The sequence below is a fragment of the Oncorhynchus kisutch genome, linkage group LG13 (assembly GCF_002021735.2).
Source record: "Oncorhynchus kisutch isolate 150728-3 linkage group LG13, Okis_V2, whole genome shotgun sequence".
Classification (NCBI taxonomy): domain Eukaryota; kingdom Metazoa; phylum Chordata; class Actinopteri; order Salmoniformes; family Salmonidae; genus Oncorhynchus; species Oncorhynchus kisutch.
The window spans coordinates 76354026-76373468 of NC_034186.2; the positions used below are offsets into that span (position 1 = coordinate 76354026).

Sequence of the window (19443 nt, forward strand, 5' to 3'; positions counted from 1 at the left end):
TCTCTAGAGAACGGAAAATAGTTGTGCAGCGACACTCCCCATTCAATCTGACAGAGCTTGAGAGGGTTTGCAGAGAAAAATGGGAGAAACTCCCCAAATACCGGTGTGTCAAGCTTGTAACATCATACCCAAGAAGACCCAAGGCTGTAATCGCTGCCAAAGGTGCTTCAACTAAGTACTGAGTAAAGGGTCTGAATACTTATGTAAATGTGATATTTCAGTTTTATCTTTTTTTTGCAAACATTTTAAAAAATCTATTTTTGCTTTGTCATTATGAAGTACTGTTTGTAGAATAAGGCTGTAACGTAACAAAATGTGCAAAAGGTCAAGGGTTCTGAATACTTTCCAAATGCACTGTAAGCAAAACCACAAGTCCAAATCCCTCTCCATCCATGGCTATTTTAGGAAAGTGCCCATTTTAGCTAGCTGGCTAGCTAGCCACCAGAGGACAACAACACAACAAGATGCAACAATTCAAGTTTTTTCTGTCAATGACATTTGGCTTTTGGTGTGATGTGATTGGTGTGAAGCCAAATCCAAACTGGCTTCCCTTGACACTTTTTCAGGATGGACCAGGATCATTCACAGCTGAGTTTACTTAGCCAATCAGCGTATAATTTTATCAAGGGAGGCCAAATGCTCACTGGCTTCCCTTGCATTCAATGCTACAGGCGGCAACAATATTCTCTTTTTGACGAGACAGCATCAGATATATGGGCTACACATACAGAGACAGAGGGGCACTGTTTCACTCGCTTGGTTGCTTTCTCCGGTGAGATCCATTCAACCTCATTTGAATTGAAGAAAAAAAACGTATGAAACACAGAGACAAAATATACATTATTTTATCTTGTTTTTTGGTCAATTTCTTGGGGAAGCCTGGCTTCCCTTGGCATCCATGAATAAATGCCACGGGAGAATGTAGCCTACGTGTAAATAAACTGACTAAAAACATGGCTGTGAATATGTTCTTAATGAATCTGTTTGTGAGTTCTACATGACTAAGTTTCTCTTGCTTTGTGAATAATTATACATTATGGTTTGTGTTTCTGAGCAATGTGGTTGAATAAACTCGAACTGATGTTGACTTTAAGGGTGTGGTGGAAATAGGACTCGGTCTACTACCATGCACAGACACACACACACCTTATTGCCTGTTCACACTTGCTCACTCAAGGTGTTGATGCAATGTGGTGGCTAAAATATTTGAGCCATCCCTAACATTGATCTGTGGAAAGTAATTTTTAAGTAACTTAACGTTTTGTGGAGGGTTCATAATAGCATACCCAAGTTTATCATTAAGGCTACAAATAGTTAAATTTTTTCTAAATACAACATTGCATTATGTTTTTAGAATCAAACTATAGGCTATAGTCTACAATAAGCCATCTATTGTAAACATGAAAATAAAATAACTAGCGAACTATAGAGTAGTTATTAACCCCATTCAGAACCAATCAGTCGATATAATCGAGAAAATCATCAGAAATCACGCAATATTAATCAGACCGTGGGGTGCCGCCTGACCCACTAGTTGTACAGAAGGTTCAAATCAACGTTTCATTTCGTAAAGAGTAGTTATTAACACAATAAAATGAATCTGTTGGCAGCCCTTCCCCCTTCGTCTATCTCCCTTGCTCTTTCCCAGGCACACGGCCCCCTTTCCCAGGCACACGCCCTTCTGTGACACAATACAAAAAAGTTTGGTGAAGAAAAATTCTAGCACAGAAGAGATTATTTTGAGTGCAACTAGTTGATCAAGTTTGAGCCTTGAGAAGAGTGCCTGAGAGACACAGAGAGAGCCTGGACAAGATAATTGACATCGAGCACATTTGTGTTTTTCTCATTCACAATCTAACGGTGAGTAGATAAAGTAACTGAAGTATGTAGCCTAGCCTGTTTGTCTAAAGTTCCGTTGATTCAAACAGGCCATTGCGTTGATGGATCCAAATGGGCCTCCCAGAAAATGTTCCTCCGTTCGAACATTAATAATGTAGTTTGCGAGCGGATCTATTGTCCGAAACCCACCTAGCATGATGGCACAGGGATCGGCTTCTCCTTGTCGGTAACCCAATCCTCAACCCCTTTACAATTCAGGACAAACCAGAAGGCGCGTCTTTATTTCTTTATTTTCCCTGTCAGTCTTACCTCCGGACCACTCTACAAATCGACCGCATTAGTTCGGCTAAAGACGAGGGGGGAGGCTCAAAACCACGGTGGGTAGGCTACCCACAATCGTCTCAAATTATGCACGAGCCGAAGAGTGAACGGTTCGGTAGTTGTAGTTACAAGCTTGTGGACAATGACATTCGTTCGAGTCTGTCTACAACCTCAACACCGACCGTGGCCCTGTGTAACAGCAGCTAGAACAGCTCGCTCTCTAGTCTTTTCACCCTGCATTATTAACGAACGGTAAGACGTTGGTATAGTGAGTCGAATGACAACCCAAAGTGTATTTAATAGCGCGGGGAGAAATGGCTTGTGGCAAACGGCGTTGACAGCACCATACAGGTATGGTTGCGGAAGTGAGCCAGTCACACCTGGTAAGTTATTGAACACATCACAACCCCGCTGATTGATTTTGGTTGGCCATCGAAATAATCAAAGCTCATGCAGGTGAAACGAGTCCACTGAACCGAGCTTCTCACAGTTCATAGGCATGGAGAGAGTGAGTAGACGTGGCTCTAAATAAGCTATTGTGTGAAAGTCTGCCCATTTATGTAGTTAGGCCTGTAGCAATGGTTCTCAAACTTTGCTGTGACCCACCCAACGCTCTGTAAAGTATCCTAATTAGACTGAAGCAAGTTCTCCGCCATATTCAGGCTGCCACATGATTGTATCTATCCCCTAAATGTGTTCGGAAAGGAGAAAGATATCTACATTTTCAGGTTGATGATCACCTGCAAGCCCTGACATCCCAGGTCAAGCCAGGTATAACCCACAATGCTTTATAGAACACACTACCCACTTGTCACACACAGGTTGAATTAACGTTGTTTCAACATTATTTGCCAACATATTGTGACGTGAATCAACATGGAACATTTTGAAAAAAGTCAACCAGCATTGGAAGCATTGACATGTGGATAAAACTTCAACCTAAATACATTGACTTAACCTGACAAAGGTTGTTTACAGTACATCAATCTAATTCCAACATAATAATCAGAACTATGTATAAGTTGAAATCCTGTTAAATTCCACTTAAAAACATAAATAATAGTTTTCATCATATTCAATATGGATGAAATTACGTTGAGTTTCATATTTGATTGGACATATTTTACACCGTCATTGTTTCAACGTCATGCCATTAACCTAAATATAGAGGTATATTGAAATAAAAAGTGAAGCCACAGTCCTACACTTCCTGCCTGAACATTGTCTCCTAGTGGAATACAGGAGGAAATTCACTTCAGTCAGATCAAGTCTACCATCCAGATTAGAGGCCGACCGATTATGATTTTTCAATGCCGATACCGATTGTTGGAGGACCAAAAAAAGCCGATACCGATTAATCAGCCAATTAAAAAAAATGTATTTATTTATTTGTAAGAATGACAATTACAACAATACTGAATGAACACTTATTTTAACTTAATACATCAATAAAAATCGATTTAGCCTCAAATAAATAATGAAACATGTTCAATTTGGTTTAAATAATGCAAAAACAAAGTGTTGGAGAAGAAAGTAAAAGTGCAATATGTGCCATGTAAAAAAGCTAACGTTTAAGTTCCTTGCTCAGAACATGAGAACATATGAAAGCTGGTGGTTCCTTTTAACATGAGACTTCAATATTCCAAGGTAAGAGGTTTTAGGTTGTAGTTAATATAGTATTTATAGGACTATTTCTCTCTATACCATTTGTATTTCATATACCTTTGACTATTGGATGTTCATATAGGCACTTTAGTATTGCCAGTGTAACAGTATAGCTTCCGTCCCTCTCCTCGCCCCTACCTGGTCTCGAATAAGGAACACATAGACAACAGCCACCCTCAAAGCGTCGTTACCCATCGCTCCACAAAAGCCGCGGCCCATGCTAAGCAAGGGGAACAGCTACTCCAAGTCTCAGAGTGAGTGACGATTGAAACACTATTAGCGTGCACCCCGCTAACTAGCTAGCCATTTCACATCGGTTACACCAGCCTAATCTCGGGAGTTGATAGGCTTGAAGTCATAAACAGCGCAATGCTTGAAGCACAGAGACGAGCTGCTGGCAAAACGCACAAAAGTGCTGTTTGAATGAATGTTTACGCGCCTGCTTCTGCCTACCACCGCTCAGTCAGACTGCTCTATCAAATATCAAATCACAGACTTAATTATAACATAATAACACACAGAAATACGAGCCTTTGGTCATTAATATGGTCGAATCCGGAAACTATCATTTCGAAAACAAAAAGTTTATTATTTCAGTGAAATACAGAAATGTTCAGTATTTTATCTAACGGGTGGCATCCCTAAGTCTATATATTCCTGTTACATTGTACAACCTTCAATGTTATGTCATAATTTCGTAAAATTCTGGCAGATTACTTTGCAACGAGCCAGGCGGCCCAAACTGTTGCATATACCCTAACTCTGCGTGTAATGAACGCAAGAGAAGTGACACAATTTCACCTGGTATTCACCTAATATTGCCTGCTAACCTGGATTTATTTTAGCTAAATATGCAGGTTTAAACATTTATACTTCTGTGTATTGATTTTAAGAAAGGCATTGGTGTTTATGGTTAGGTACAGTCGTGCAACGATTGTGCTTTTTTCACAAATGCGCTTTTGCTAAATCATCCCCCAGCGTTGCATCGATTATACGCAACACAGGACACGCTAGATAAACTAGTAATATCTTCAACAATGTGTAGTGAACTAGTGATTATGATTGATTGTTTTTTATAAGATAAGTTTAATGCTAGCTAGCAACTTACCTTGTCTTCTTACTGCATTCGTGTAACTGGCAGTCTCCTCGTGGAGTGCAATGAGAGGCAGGTGGTTAGAGCATTGGACTAGTTAACTGTAAGGTTGCAAGATTGAATCCCGGAACTGTCAAGGTAAAAAAAATCCCTGATTAATCGGTCGACCACTAATCCAGATGCATACCTCTATTGTACCCTGCTTAGCTATGGAAACAAGCTGTTAGATTCAACTGAGATGTCATGGCAACACACATAAACATTATTCAGCTTCCATACTCATTTGTGTTGAATAGTTGAAAGTAACTCCTAATTTTTCTTCCAAGTTGGATGTGAAAGTAAATTCGTAGCGTGGTTTATTAAACATGTCTGTCTCCCGAGTGGCACAGCGGTCTAAGGCTTGAGGTGTCACTGCAGACACCCTGGTTTGATTCCAGGCCGTATCACAACCGTTCGTGATTGGGAGTCCCGTAGGGCGGTGCACAATTGGCCCAGCATCGCCCGGGTTTGGCCGGTGTAGACCGTCATTGTAAATAATAATTTGTTCTTAACTGACTTGCCTAGTTAAATAGAGGTTCAATTTGAAAAATATATATTTTATGTTGGAGCCTGAGCTGACCTGGTTTTCCCAAGTCATTGCTACAAACATAAAACACCAAACTAGTGTCACCTTATTGTTGTCTCTTCTTTGAACTTCTCATCTCCTCTCCTCCCTCCCGCTGACCGAGTCCTGTCCAGGGGTTTGTTCTGTATTCTGGTGCAGCTTGGTTTCTGTATTCTGTACAGCAGCTTGGTTTCACACCAGTTAGTCTCTTTACATCCTCTATTTGGGTCTAAAAGGATACTCCTGGATGGATCTGCTCATCAATCACTCTGATCAAGGGCTCACACACACATACACATGCACACACACACTATAACAAGGATGGGCAACTGATGGGGTGGGGGCCACCAAAAATCAGAACTCATCATGAGGGGCCACAGTAGCTTGCGGGTCTGCGTATCCACATCCATATGCAGTCAGAGCCAGCCTTTTGGGGGCCCTAAACAAAATTCTTTGAGTGAATTTCCTGCGATTCTACACTTGCCATGAGACCAATGTTTTCTGTTTTTAATATTAATTTCATCTGATTATACATGGGGGGGTCCCGGGTCGGTAATTTGACCATGATTACTACACGTTTAGATAGCTGGCCGCTAGACTCATTGACCAATATAACATGTTTAGCTGACATGGCTAATTGAGTGACTGACATAACAAGAGAAACTGCTGATGCACAACCACATTTAGAAACGTCACCTGGTCTGTTCTACTATTGTAACTCTCAACAGTAAGTTGAGACCCTGACTGAGTTCCTGAAAAATGTGTGTGGAAATTGATCCGCGGGCCTACAAAAGGGGTTCAGGTGCCCATCCCTGATTATAATAATATATACCATTTAGCACTGTTTTATCCAAAGCGACTTAGTCATGCGTGCATACAAACCCACTACCCTGGCGTTACTGGCACCATGCTTTACCAACTGAGCTACAGAGGACCGCACACAGCGTCTCCTAATTATGGGCGATGTGCGCAGAAGATGTCTCGCTCGGGGCACCCGCAGGCTGGTGAAATAGTGATGAGGGATGAAGATGATGACAGATGTCCAGCGGTGTGGGTCTGTGGTTGGCTAATGTGTTAGTTACAGCGCAACTCAAACAGGATAGTGTGTGTATGTGTGGCATCAAGGTGGGATATGAAACAGAATCCTACACCTGGCATCAGACCATGGGTGTGTTCTGCTCTCACTCACCCACTAATTAGGCTAATGTAAGAGCAGTCCTAATTGGCCTAGGCCCAGGGGACAGGTGTGTGTGTGTTTGTGGGAATGTGCATACATTTTGGTGTGTGTGCATTCAGGTGTGACAGTGTCAGATTGGAGATTTACCTGTGGGTTGAGTCTCTAGGGTTACCCACATCAGGACATCACCCATCATCATTACCCTCATCAGGACATCACCCAACCTACCCTCAGGACATCACCCTAATGTTAAAAGAGAAGGGGTTAGAGATACTGTAGAGGGGGTAGGGTAGCGAAATATATATATATATTAGAGAGTGTAACCGACAGGTCTTAGCTGTAGTAATGTGAACCCATAGCCTTCTGCTGGCTTATGGTGATCAGGTATCCCTCTCTCCATCAGACATCACAGCTCCCATTGTTTACCTCAGACTCCTCCGCCCCCCCCCCTTCTCTCTCCCTCTCTCCATCCTTTCCTTAGTTTCCATTGTTTACCTCAGACCCCCCCCTCTCTCCATCCTTTCCTTAGTTTCCATTGTTTACCTCAGACCCCCCCTCTCTCTCCATCCTTTCCTTTGTTTCCATTGTTTACCTCAGACCCCCCCCCTCTCTCCATCCTTTCCTTAGTTTCCATTGTTTACCTCAGACTCCCCCCCTCTCTCTCCATCATTTCCTTAGTTTCCATTGTTCACCTCAGACCCCCCCCTCTCTCCATCCTTTCCTTAGTTTCCATTGTTTACCTCAGACCCCCCCCCCCTCTCTCTCCATCCTTTCCTTAGTTTCCATTGTTTACCTCAGACCCCCCCCTTTCTCTCCATCCTTTCCTTAGTTTCCATTGTTTACCTCAGACCCCCCCCCCCTCTCTCCATCCTTTCCTTAGTTTCCATTGTTTACCTCAGACCCCCCCCCCCCTCTCCATCCTTTCCTTAGTTTCCATTGTTTACCTCAGACCCCCCCCCTCTCTCTCCATCCTTTCCTTAGTTTCCATTGTTTACCTCACCAGGCTCTCCTTATCTCCCTCCATCCCCCTCTTCCATTCTTTCCTCTATTCTACACTCTGAGTAAAAGGTACTATCTAGAACCTAAAAGGGTTCTTCAGCTTTCCCCATTGAATAACCCTTTTTTTGTTCCAGTTCGAAACCATTTGGTTCCAGGTAGAACCCTTTTGCGTTCCGTGCAGGACCCTTTCCACAGAGTTTTCTATGTGGAATCAAAAAGGATTTTCCTATGGGGACAGCCGAAGAACTCTTTAGGAACCCTTTTTTTCTAAGAGTGTACCTTGTCTTAACAGTTCCAGTGAAACAGTTGCTGCATTCAACTGTCTAAACGTTTGAGTTTTCTGCACCCCCCCCATCCTCTCCTCTCTCCCAGTAGCTATGGAGTCGGCCATCCAGACAGTGGTAGGAGTGTATCTGAAGTCTGCCAAAGGGAAGGACAGTCTCGGAGATAAGGACTTCCAGGGCCTCGTCAATAAACAGCTCGGCAACGTCATGACTGTAAGTTCTATCCTATCCTTGTATCACTACTCCTCAACTCTGACCCTAGATTCGTGTCCACATCCTGGTTAAACCCGAGCCTCAACTCTGACCCTAGATACGTGTCCGTGTCCCGGTTAAACCCGAGCCTCAACTCTGACCCTAGATTCGTGTCCGCGTCCCGGTTAAACCGAGCCTCAACCCTAGGTTCTTGTCCGCGTCCCGGTTAAACCGAGCCTCAACCCTAGGTTCTTGTCCACGTCCCGATTTAAGCCCGATCCTCAACCACGACCCTAGGTTCGCGTCCGCATCTCGGTTAAACCCGAGCCTCAACCACGACCTTAGGTTCGTGTCCGCGTCCTGGTTAAACCCGAGCATCAACCATGACCCTAGGTTCGTGTCCGCGTCCAGGTTACACTCGAGCCTCAACCACGACCCCAGGTTTGAGTCCGCGTCCAGGTTAAACCCGAGCATCAACCATGACCCTAGGTTCGTGTCCGCATCCCGGTTACACTCGAGCCTCAACCACGACCCTAGGTTTCGAGTCCGCGTCCAGGTTAAACCCAAGCCTCAACCACTACCCTAGGTTCGAGTCCGCGTCCAGGTTAAACCCAAGCCTTAATCCTGGTCATAATGCAAATCGGCACCAGGTGTTATTGGGGAAGCAATCTTTAATGATAGACTCTTTCTCTCACTCTGTATCCCCACTCTCTTCCTCTCTCCCCCTCTCACCTCATAGGGAACAGAGAGTTCCTCTGCAGTGAAGGAGATGCGTAAGGGATTGGACGAGAACCAAGATGGGAAGGTCAGCTTCCAGGAATACATGACTCTGATTGGCTACGTTGCAAACACCCTCAGCGAGCAGAGGACTGCAGCCAACAACACACCTGCCTCATAGGAACTACATATGGCTTCATAGACACTCTATAAGATGTCTTATGCAGTCTATAAGGCAGGGTTCTTCAATCCTGGTCCTAGTGACCCACAGGGTGTGCAGGCTTTAGCTCCATTCCAGCACTGACACACCAGAGGAAACTAGGGAAGGCTTTGATGGGATTGATTACAGTGTGTGTGACCACAGGGCCAGAATTGAAGAACACTGCCATAAGGCCCCATGTACCTATAGAGGCTCATAGAGGCCATAGATCTCCCATGGCTGTATATCACTACATAATCACTACATAATCAGACTTAACTTCATCTCAACATATTTTATATGCTTACACTACCAATCTTCATCTCGGATATAACAATGTTACTGGTTTTATAAATAGTTTATGAAGGCATTTTTTTTTACATTAAGTTTAAGAGTTCACATGTTTTAGTATAACTACTCTAAATCAACACTTCTACAGTAAATGGTTTGTTATCATGTTGAAATAAATGCCATGGCAATGTTTTAAAGTCATGTCTTCTTTCACTACTCTAACATTCTCTAAATAACATTCTGTAGGTTGCCCTGTGTCATGAGGAACATTATCTCTAAATAACATTCTGTAGGTTTCCCTGTGTCATGATGAACATTATCTCTAAATGACATTCTGTAGTTTGCCCTGTGTCATGATGAACATTATCTCTAAATAACATTCTGTAGGTTTCCCTGTGTCATGAGGAACATTATCTCTAAATAACATTCTGTAGGTTGCCCTGTGTCATGATGAAGACACACACCTTATAGAACCAATATGCTGATTCCTGCTTCCATGGCCACCAGCAGCCCCTTCTAAATTTAGTCATGTCACACTCCGTGGCCCACGATGCACCAGAATATTGAAATTAGACACCCAATATACAACACCACCTATTGTGCACAGCAAGGATACACACACATCTTCTGCCAACAGAATACAATGCTGCATTGCACCAGGGAGAGATAACAAGTCTATACTGTAATACAGGCAGATCTATACACTACAGTCCTACTCTCCACTCCCCCGGGGCTAGCAGCCTCAGAGCTGTAGTGGATGTAAGTACTGTATGTTACATTAACATTCAGTGGTTGTATAAGCCTGAGGCGTGGTCAAAGAAACAGCACAGACAAACAAGGAGACATATTTACTTTGCTGTTTTGGTTTGTGGAGTGCAGTTGTCATTAAAATATACATTATTACAATAGCTGTGCATTTGTATGAGTGTAGGATTTGTGTGTAATTACGTTTGTGTGTGTTACAGAAGTGATAACTATGCATGGCTGCCTGTCAAGGGTGTTGTCTCCATTCAGCTAGTACCCTCTGATCCTGTATCAGGTACCAGCTTCCCTTTCAAACAGCCTCAGGCCAGACACACACCCACTAGGCTAACCACAGCCTCTAGTATGCTGAGCTGTTTACATTATAAACCCCCTCTGGAGCTCCTATATTACCCTAAAGCCATTCCAACATGTTCTGCACTTCATTTCAATAACCACTACCATCTAACCTACTGGGAGACAGAACCATTGTTTCAGGCCTTAACCTAATCACCAGCTGAAATAGGCTGCTACCAATCAGTGGGTCCAACACAGCATTTGGAAACACTACCAGGCCAAGCAGGGCAGCTGTTGGACCAGGCCCAGCCAACAAGGTCATCACACCACACACCCTGAGGGGAACAGACACAGTTCACTGAGCAGATGCTTGAGAATGACAGATTCGTTTTTCCCAATTGTTTACAAACTAAAATTGGAACTTGAAACACAATCACGGAAAACCTGAAACTCATGTACCAAATCCTTAAACCAGGTCTGCAAAATTGCCAGCTCTATAAACAATTCCAAGCTCTATAAACCAATTGGCAATACTCACTCCTCACAGGTGTAAACACTAGTTGCTGAATTGTTCACTTGGAAATCAGAGCTTTAGCACTATAAAAGGCCAAAGATGAGCTCCTGTTTTGGAGGAAAATGGAAGTCAATGGTGAATCAAGAGCTAGAGTTGAAGGAGTGAGAAGAAGAGGACGAGGAAGGACATTTGTCTCAGATGAGATCAGGGCCACATTGGATGACCATGTGCTCAACCATGGATTGAGTATGAGGGATGCTGGGCAGAGAGTTCAGCTCAACCTGAGCTGCTACACGGTTGCATCTATCATTCGTACATTCAGAAATAACAACCGGTAAGTTACCTACCATCTACACTATGCTCTTTATGTATACTGCCGTCAGACATACCAGTAGGCCTCTGTTACTCAGTGATTGTTACCCAACGTTACAGTAATGTCATTTGATATTGAAATAAAATAGATTATTTTAGCTTACTGTAACCAATCATATATTTGTGGATCTTCTGCAGAACTGAGAGACGGCCAGGCCATGGTTGAAGACACCGGCTGTTCACACCAGAACTGAGAGATGGCCAGGCCATGGTGGAAGACACCGGCTGTTCACACCAGAACTGAGAGACGGCCAGGCCATGGTGGAAGACACCGGCTGTTCACACCAGAACTGAGAGACGGCCAGGCCATGGTGGAAGACACCGGCTGTTCACACCAGAACTGAGAGACGGCCAGGCCATGGTTGAAGACACCGGCTGTTCACACCAGAACTGAGAGACGGCCAGGCCATGGTGGAAGACACCGGCTGTTCACTCCAGAACTGAGAGACCATGGTGGTGGCAAACAATACCATTAGCCTACGAGAAATCCAGAACCACATCAATTCAGACAACACAATATTCAATAACATTCACCAGGTGGGCTTGTCTACATTGGACCGTGTATTACAGTGCAACTGAATCCTGATGAAACAGGTCTACAGGTCGCCATTTGAGCGACACTCAGAGACGGTTAAAGAACAGCACTATGAATATGAGCAAGTAAGTACTATACTGTGAATTTACTATCATATCAGCACTGTATAGACACATTACAGTACTGTAATCCAGTGTATTGTGCCTCACCATATTGACTGCTCTAGGTCACATTGTCTTGTCTGTTTCAGAGAGTCATGGAGTTGGATGCTAGCCAAAAGAAGGGGACGGAACATTATTGGCCACCGTGCAATTGTGAATGTCCCTGGACAGCGTGGAGGGAATATCACCATGTGTGCAGCCGTTAGCCAGCAAGGCGTCAGCCATCACCATGCCAACCTTAGTCCCTACAACACCGCCCTTCTCATCACATTCCTGGACACACTACACGGCATCCTCATTCCAGCCGAGCAGAGGGGTGGACCAGAGCAGCCCAGGTATGTTGTCATCTAGGACAACGTGAGTTTCCACCGGGCTGCTCTGGTTCATCGACCACCCACAGTTTGTTCTATACCTCCCACCATATTCCCCATTCCTAAACACAATTGAATCGGTTTTTTTGGCATGGTGGTGGAAGGTGTATGACCGCCATCCCCTCACATGCCTCTTCTCCAGGCAATGGATGATGCATGTGGTGAAGTTGATGTGGGGGCTTTTGGTGGCTGGATCCGTCACTCCAGAAGATGCTGTTTAGCCAGGGAGAACATTGCTTGTGATGTGGATGAGGTGCTGTGGCCAGACCAAAATAGGAGGCAGGTGTAATGAACACGAGGGGAGACAGCGCTGGTTTCAAGCGTTGTTTATTGCATAGGACCACAGGAGGAGGCAGGTAGCTGGGTCCAGGGGCAGGCAGAAGGTCATACACAGGAGGAGGCAGGTAGCTGGGTCCAGGGGCAGGCAGAAGGTCATACACAGGAGGAGGCAGGTAGCTGGGTCCAGGGGCAGGCAGAAGGTCACACACAGGAGGAGGCAGGTAGCTGGGTCCAGGGGCAGGCAGAAGGTCATACACATGGGGTCCAAAAGGGCAACAGTACAGGCAGGGGAAAAGGCTAGTAACATAGTCCGGGAGATCAGGCAGTAGGTAGATAACAGGAAATCCGATAGGCAGGGAATAGGCAAAAGGTGTGGTTAGTGAGGCAGACAAAAACTATCATACACAGGAGAAGCCGATCTTTGGCACCACAGCGCTCTGCAAGCCGTGTGTCACAAAACAAACAATACCTCACAGTGATGGGGTGCAAAGAACTGAACTAAATAGTGTGTGATAATGACATACAGGTGACTAGAATTCAGGTGATTGGAATCTGGAGAGTGAGCTGCGTTCAGGGGATCTACGTGTTTGAGGATGTGAGTTTGAAGCAGACATTACAGCACGATGTAGCCTAATGTTTTTCTTTCTTACATTTTGCATGTGTTTTTGTCTTTAGAGTTTTGAAAGAATGAGCCACTTTCATTTTTGTACAGAAAACCCTTTATCTTACTGAATGTTTTTCCTGTTTTACTCCTGTTACATACAGAAAGTGTTACATACAGAAAGTGTTACATACAGAAAGTGTTACATACAGAAAGTGTTACATACAGTAAGTGTTCAAAAATACTGCAATTTGGAAATAAATGACAATGTTTTTGTTACTGTATTGCATTTGTATGTGTTTATTTATGTATATTTGAGTACGTATACATTACTGTAACAATATTTTACAACCGGCTACAGTGTAACACTGACAATGCAAAAAGCATAAACCTACTGCTGGGATATTCAGTGTTTTGTGTTGAGCACATCAGAAACATACTGCTGGGATATTCAGTGTTTTGTGTTGAGCACAACATAAACCTACTGCTGGGATATTCAGTGTTTTGTGTTGAGCACAACATAAACATACTGCTGGGATATTCAGTGTTTTGTGTTGAGCACAACATAAACCTACTGCTGGGATATTCATAGTAGTGTTTTGTGTTGAGCACATCATAAACCTACTGCTGGGATATTCATAGTAGTGTTTTGTGTTGAGCACAACATAAACCTACTGCTGGGATATTCATAGTAGTGTTTTGTGTTGAGCACATCATAAACCTACTGCTGGGATATTCATAGTAGTGTTTTGTGTTGAGCACAACATAAACCTACTGCAGGGATATTCATAGTAGTGTTTTGTGTTGAGCACATCATAAACCTACTGCTGGGACATTCAGTGTTTTGTGTTGAGCACATCATAAACCTACTGCTGGGATATTCACAGTAGTGTTTTGTGTTGAGCACATCATAGACCTACTGCTGGGATATTCATAGTAGTGTTTTGTGTTGAGCACATCATAAACCTACTGCTGGGATATTCATAGTAGTGTTTTGTGTTGAGCACAACATAAACCTACTGCTGGGATATTCATAGTAGTGTTTTGTGTTGAGCACATCATAAACCTACTGCTGGGATATTCATAGTAGTGTTTTGTGTTGAGCACATCATAAACCTACTGCTGAGATATTCATAGTAGTGTTTTGTGTTGAGCACATCATAAACCTAGTGCTGGGACATTCAGTGTTTTGTGTTGAGCACATCATAAACCTACTGCTGGGATATTCACAGTAGTGTTTTGTGTTGAGCACATCATAAACCTACTGCTGGGATATTCATAGTAGTGTTTTGTGTTGAGCACATCATAAACCTACTGCTGGGATATTCAGTGTTTTGTGTTTTGTGTTGAGCACATCATAAACCTACTGCTGGGATATTCAGTGTTTTGTGTTGAGCACAACATAAACCTACTGCTGGGATATTCATAGTAGTGTTTTGTGTTGAGCACATCATAAACCTACTGCTGGGATATTCATAGTAGTGTTTTGTGTTGAGCACAACATAAACCTACTGCTGGGATATTCATAGTAGTGTTTTGTGTTGAGCACATCATAAACCTACTGCTGGGATATTCATAGTAGTGTTTTGTGTTGAGCACATCATAAACCTACTGCTGGGATATTCATAGTAGTGTTTTGTGTTGAGCACATCATAAACCTACTGCTGGGACATTCAGTGTTTTGTGTTGAGCACATCATAAACCTACTGCTGGGATATTCACAGTAGTGTTTTGTGTTGAGCACATCATAAACCTACTGCTGGGATATTCATAGTAGTGTTTTGTGTTGATCACATCATAAACCTACTGCTGGGATATTCAGTGTTTTGTGTTTTGTGTTGAGCACATCATAAACCTACTGCTGGGATATTCAGTGTTTTGTGTTGAGCACATCATAAACCTACTGCTGGGATATTCATAGTAGTGTTTTGTGTTGAGCACATCATAAACCTACTGCTGGGATATTCAGTGTTTTGTGTTTTGTGTTGAGCACATCATAAACCTACTGCTGGGATATTCAGTGTTTTGTGTTGAGCACATAAACCTACTGCTGTGATATTCATAGTAGTGTTTTGTGTTGAGCACAACATAAACCTACTGCTGGGATATTCATAGTAGTGTTTTGTGTTGAGCACATCATAAACCTACTGCTGGGATATTCAGTGTTTTGTGTTGAGCACATCATAAACTTACTGCTGGGATATTCATAGTAGTGTTTTGTGTTGAGCACATCATAAACCTACTGCTGGGACATTCAGTGTTTTGTGTTGAGCACATCATAAACCTACTGCTGGGATATTCATAGTAGTGTTTTGTGTTGAGCACATCATAAACCTACTGCTGGGATATTCAGTGTTTTGTGTTTTGTGTTGAGCACATCATAAACCTACTGCCGGGATATTCAGTGTTTTGTGTTGAGCACATCATAAACCTACTGCTGGGATATTCAGTGTTTTGTGTTTTGTGTTGAGCACATCATAAACCTACTGCCGGGATATTCAGTGTTTTGTGTTGAGCACATCATAAACCTACTGCTGGGATATTCAGTGTTTTGTGTTGAGCACATCATAAACATACTGCTGGGATATTCAGTGTTTTGTGTTGAGCACAACATAAACCTACTGCTGGGATATTCATAGTAGTTTTTTGTGTTGAGCACATCATAAACCTACTGCTGGGACATTCAGTGTTTTGTGTTGAGCACATCATAAACCTAATGCTGGGATATTCAGTGTTTTGTGTTGAGCACATCCTAAACCTACTGCTGGGATATTCAGTGTTTTGTGTTGAGCACATCATAAACCTACTGCTGGGATATTCAGTGTTTTGTGTTGAGCACAACATAAACCTACTGCTGGGATATTCATAGTAGTGTTTTGTGTTGAGCACATCATAAACCTACTGCTGGGATATTCATAGTAGTGTTTTGTGTTGAGCACATCATAAACCTACTGCTGGGATATTCATAGTAGTGTTTTGTGTTGAGCACATCATAAACCTACTGCTGGGATATTCATAGTAGTGTTTTGTGTTGAGCACATCATAAACCTACTGCTGGGATATTCATAGTAAGTGTTTTGTGTTGAGCACATCATAAAGCTACTGCTGGGATATTCATAGTAGTGTTTTGTGTTGAGCACATCATAAACCTACTGCTGGGATATTCAGTGTTTTGTGTTTTGTGTTGAGCACATCATAAACCTACTGCTGGGATATTCAGTGTTTTGTGTTGAGCACATCAGAAACATACTGCTGGGATATTCAGTGTTTTGTGTTGAGCACATCATAAACCTACTGCTGGGATATTCAGTGTTTTGTGTTGAGCACATCATAAACATACTGCTGGGATATTCACAGTAGTGTTTTGTGTTGAGCACATCATAAACCTACTGCTGGGATATTCATAGTAGTGTTTTGTGTTGAGCACATCATAAACCTACTGCCGGGATATTCAGTGTTTTGTGTTTTGTGTTGAGCACATCATAAACCTACTGCTGGGATATTCAGTGTTTTGTGTTGAGCACATCATAAACATACTGCTGGGATATTCAGTGTTTTGTGTTGAGCACAACATAAACCTACTGCTGGGATATTCATAGTAGTGTTTTGTGTTGAGCACATCATAAACCTACTGCTGGGACATTCAGTGTTTTGTGTTGAGCACATCATAAACCTACTGCTGGGATATTCAGTGTTTTGTGTTGAGAACATCATAAACCTACTGCTGGGATATTCAGTGTTTTGTGTTGAGCACATCATAAACCTACTGCTGGGATATTCAGTGTTTTGTGTTGAGCACAACATAAACCTACTGCTGGGATATTCATAGTAGTGTTTTGTGTTGAGCACATCATAAACCTACTGCTGGGATATTCATAGTAGTGTTTTGTGTTGAGCACATCATAAACCTACTGCTGGGATATTCAGTGTTTTGTGTTGAGCACATCAGTGTGTTGTTGGTTGGTAGACAGATCTATTCATATGACGTGTGTCATTTTGATGCAAAAAAAACAAACATGGAAAGCAATAACAGTTTTGAATGCAGTGTTTGCTATTGCTACAGATTTGTAGAGTTTTGTGTTTACAGATTTGGGAAAATGGCCCAATGATTCAGCAAACATGTGGAAACAATTGTGGAAAACTGTAAATGAAATATTTTCCATTTCAGAGTATAAGTATTGAGATGGTCTGTATTTTAATCTTGTGGATGGCATGCATCTTTGAAAGAATATTGTCGGCGCCATAGCAGGGCCTCTCACCTTCCTCCAGGGCTTCTCCTGTTTATCTAAACACGCTTTCACTGCTTCTCCTGGCCTATGTTTTGACACGCAGTACAATATGGCTACAGGCCCGGGCCATGGTAATCCACTGCTACAATAGCACACTGACTGAGACAGTAAGTAATACCCCATTGTGGCTCTCTCTGCACCTTGGCTCCATTGTGGCTCTCTCTGCACCTTGGCTTCATTGTGGCTCTCTGCACCTTGGCTCCATTGTGGCTCTCTGCACCTTGGCTTCATTGTGGCTCTCTGCACCTTGGCTCCATTGTGGCTCTCTGCACCTTGGCTCCATTGTGGCTCTCTCTGTACCTTGGCTCCATTGTGGCTCTCTCTGTACCTTAGCTCCACTGTGACTCTCTGCACTTTGGCTCCATTGTGGCTCTCTCTGTACCTTGGCTTCATTGTGGCTCTCTCTGCACCTTGGCTTCATTGTGGCTCTCTCTGCACCTTGGCTCCATTGTGGCTCTCTGCACCTTGGCTCCATTGTGGCTCTCTGCACCTTGGCTCCATTGTGGCTCTCTCTGCACCTTGGCTCCATTGTGGCTCTCTCTGTACCTTGGCTCCATTGTGGCTCTCTCTGCACCTTGGCTCCATTGTGGCTCTCTCTGTACCTTGGCTCCATTGTGGCTCTCTCTGCACCTTGGCTCCATTGTGGCTCTCTCTGTACCTTGGCTCCATTGTGGCTCTCTGCACCTTGGCTCCATTGTGGCTCTCTCTGCACCTTGGCTCCATTGTGGCTCTCTCTGTACCTTGGCTCCATTGTGGCTCTCTCTGCACCTTGGCTCCATTGTGGCTCTCTCTGCACCTTGGCTCAATTGTGGCTCTCTCTGTACCTTGGCTCCATTGTGGCTCTCTCTGCACCTTGGCTCCATTGTGGCTCTCTCTGTACCTTGGCTCCATTGTGGCTCTCTGCACCTTGGCTCCATTGTGGCTCTCTCTGCACCTTGGCTCCATTGTGGCTCTCTCTGTACCTTGGCTCCATTGTGGCTCTCTCTGCACCTTGGCTTCATTGTGGCTCTCTCTGCACCTTGGCTCCATTGTGGCTCTCTGCACCTTGGCTCCATTGTGGCTCTCTCTGTACCTTGGCTCCATTGTGGCTCTCTCTGCACCTTGGCTCCATTGTGGCTCTCTCTGTACCTTGGCTCCATTGTGGCTCTCTCTGCACCTTGGCTCCATTGTGGCTCTCTCTGTACCTTGGCTCCATTGTGGCTCTCTGCACCTTGGCTCCATTGTGGCTCTCTCTGCACCTTGGCTCCATTGTGGCTCTCTCTGTACCTTGGCTCCATTGTGGCTCTCTCTGCACCTTGGCTCCATTGTGGCTCTCTCTGCACCTTGGCTCCATTGTGGCTCTCTCTGCACCTTGGCTCCATTGTGGCTCTCTGCACCTTGGCTCCATTGTGGCCAAGTGGATAAATAGGCTACACCACGTCGCTCCCCGGGGGGGATGGGACAGAGAAGAGGAGCAACAGGTGGAAGAAGAGAGGGATTGAGGAGGGGGAGAGAGGCAGAATGGGAGGAGGGGAGAGAGGCGGAGTGGGAGGAGGGAGAGAAGCGGAGTGGGAGGAGGGAGAGAGGCGGAGTGGGAGGAGGGAGAGAGGCAGAGTGGGAGGAGGGAGAGAAGCGGAGTGGGAGGAGGTAGAGAGGTGGAGTGGGAGGAGGGAGAGAGGCGGAGTGGGAGGAGGGAGAGAGGCGGAGTGGGAGGAGGGAGAGAGGCGGAGTGGGAGGAGGGAGAAAAGCGGAGTGGGAGGAGGGAGAGAGGCGGAGTGGGAGGAGGGAGAGAAGCGGAGTGGGAGGAGGGAGAGAAGCGGAGTGGGAGGAGGGAGAGAGGCGGAGTGGGAGGAGGGAGAGAGGCAGAGTGGGAGGAGGGAGAGAAGTATTTAAGAGGCTGTCCATCTCCCCCTCCTCACCGTT

At 44.2% G+C, this 19443-nt stretch overlaps 1 protein-coding gene across 3 annotated transcripts; it reads left to right on the plus strand.

Annotated features, from left to right (window-relative positions):
• The first annotated feature begins 1626 nt into the window (after window positions 1-1626).
• Window positions 1627-9578, plus strand: LOC109901781 (protein S100-A16-like). Of its 3 annotated transcripts, none has more exons than XM_031787442.1 (3): window positions 1627-1860; window positions 8071-8195; window positions 8914-9578. In XM_031787442.1, exons 2-3 carry the CDS (start codon window positions 8076-8078, stop codon window positions 9070-9072), a joined length of 279 nt encoding a protein of 92 aa, XP_031643302.1. In that variant the 5' UTR covers window positions 1627-1860; window positions 8071-8075; the 3' UTR covers window positions 9073-9578. The 3 variants fall into 3 exon arrangements, with proteins under 3 accessions (XP_031643302.1, XP_031643301.1, XP_031643300.1); XM_031787441.1 differs by having other exon boundaries at window positions 1651-1860; window positions 8074-8195; XM_031787440.1 differs by lacking the exon at window positions 1627-1860 and adding an exon at window positions 2423-2543.
• The last annotated feature ends 9865 nt before the right edge of the window (window positions 9579-19443 follow it).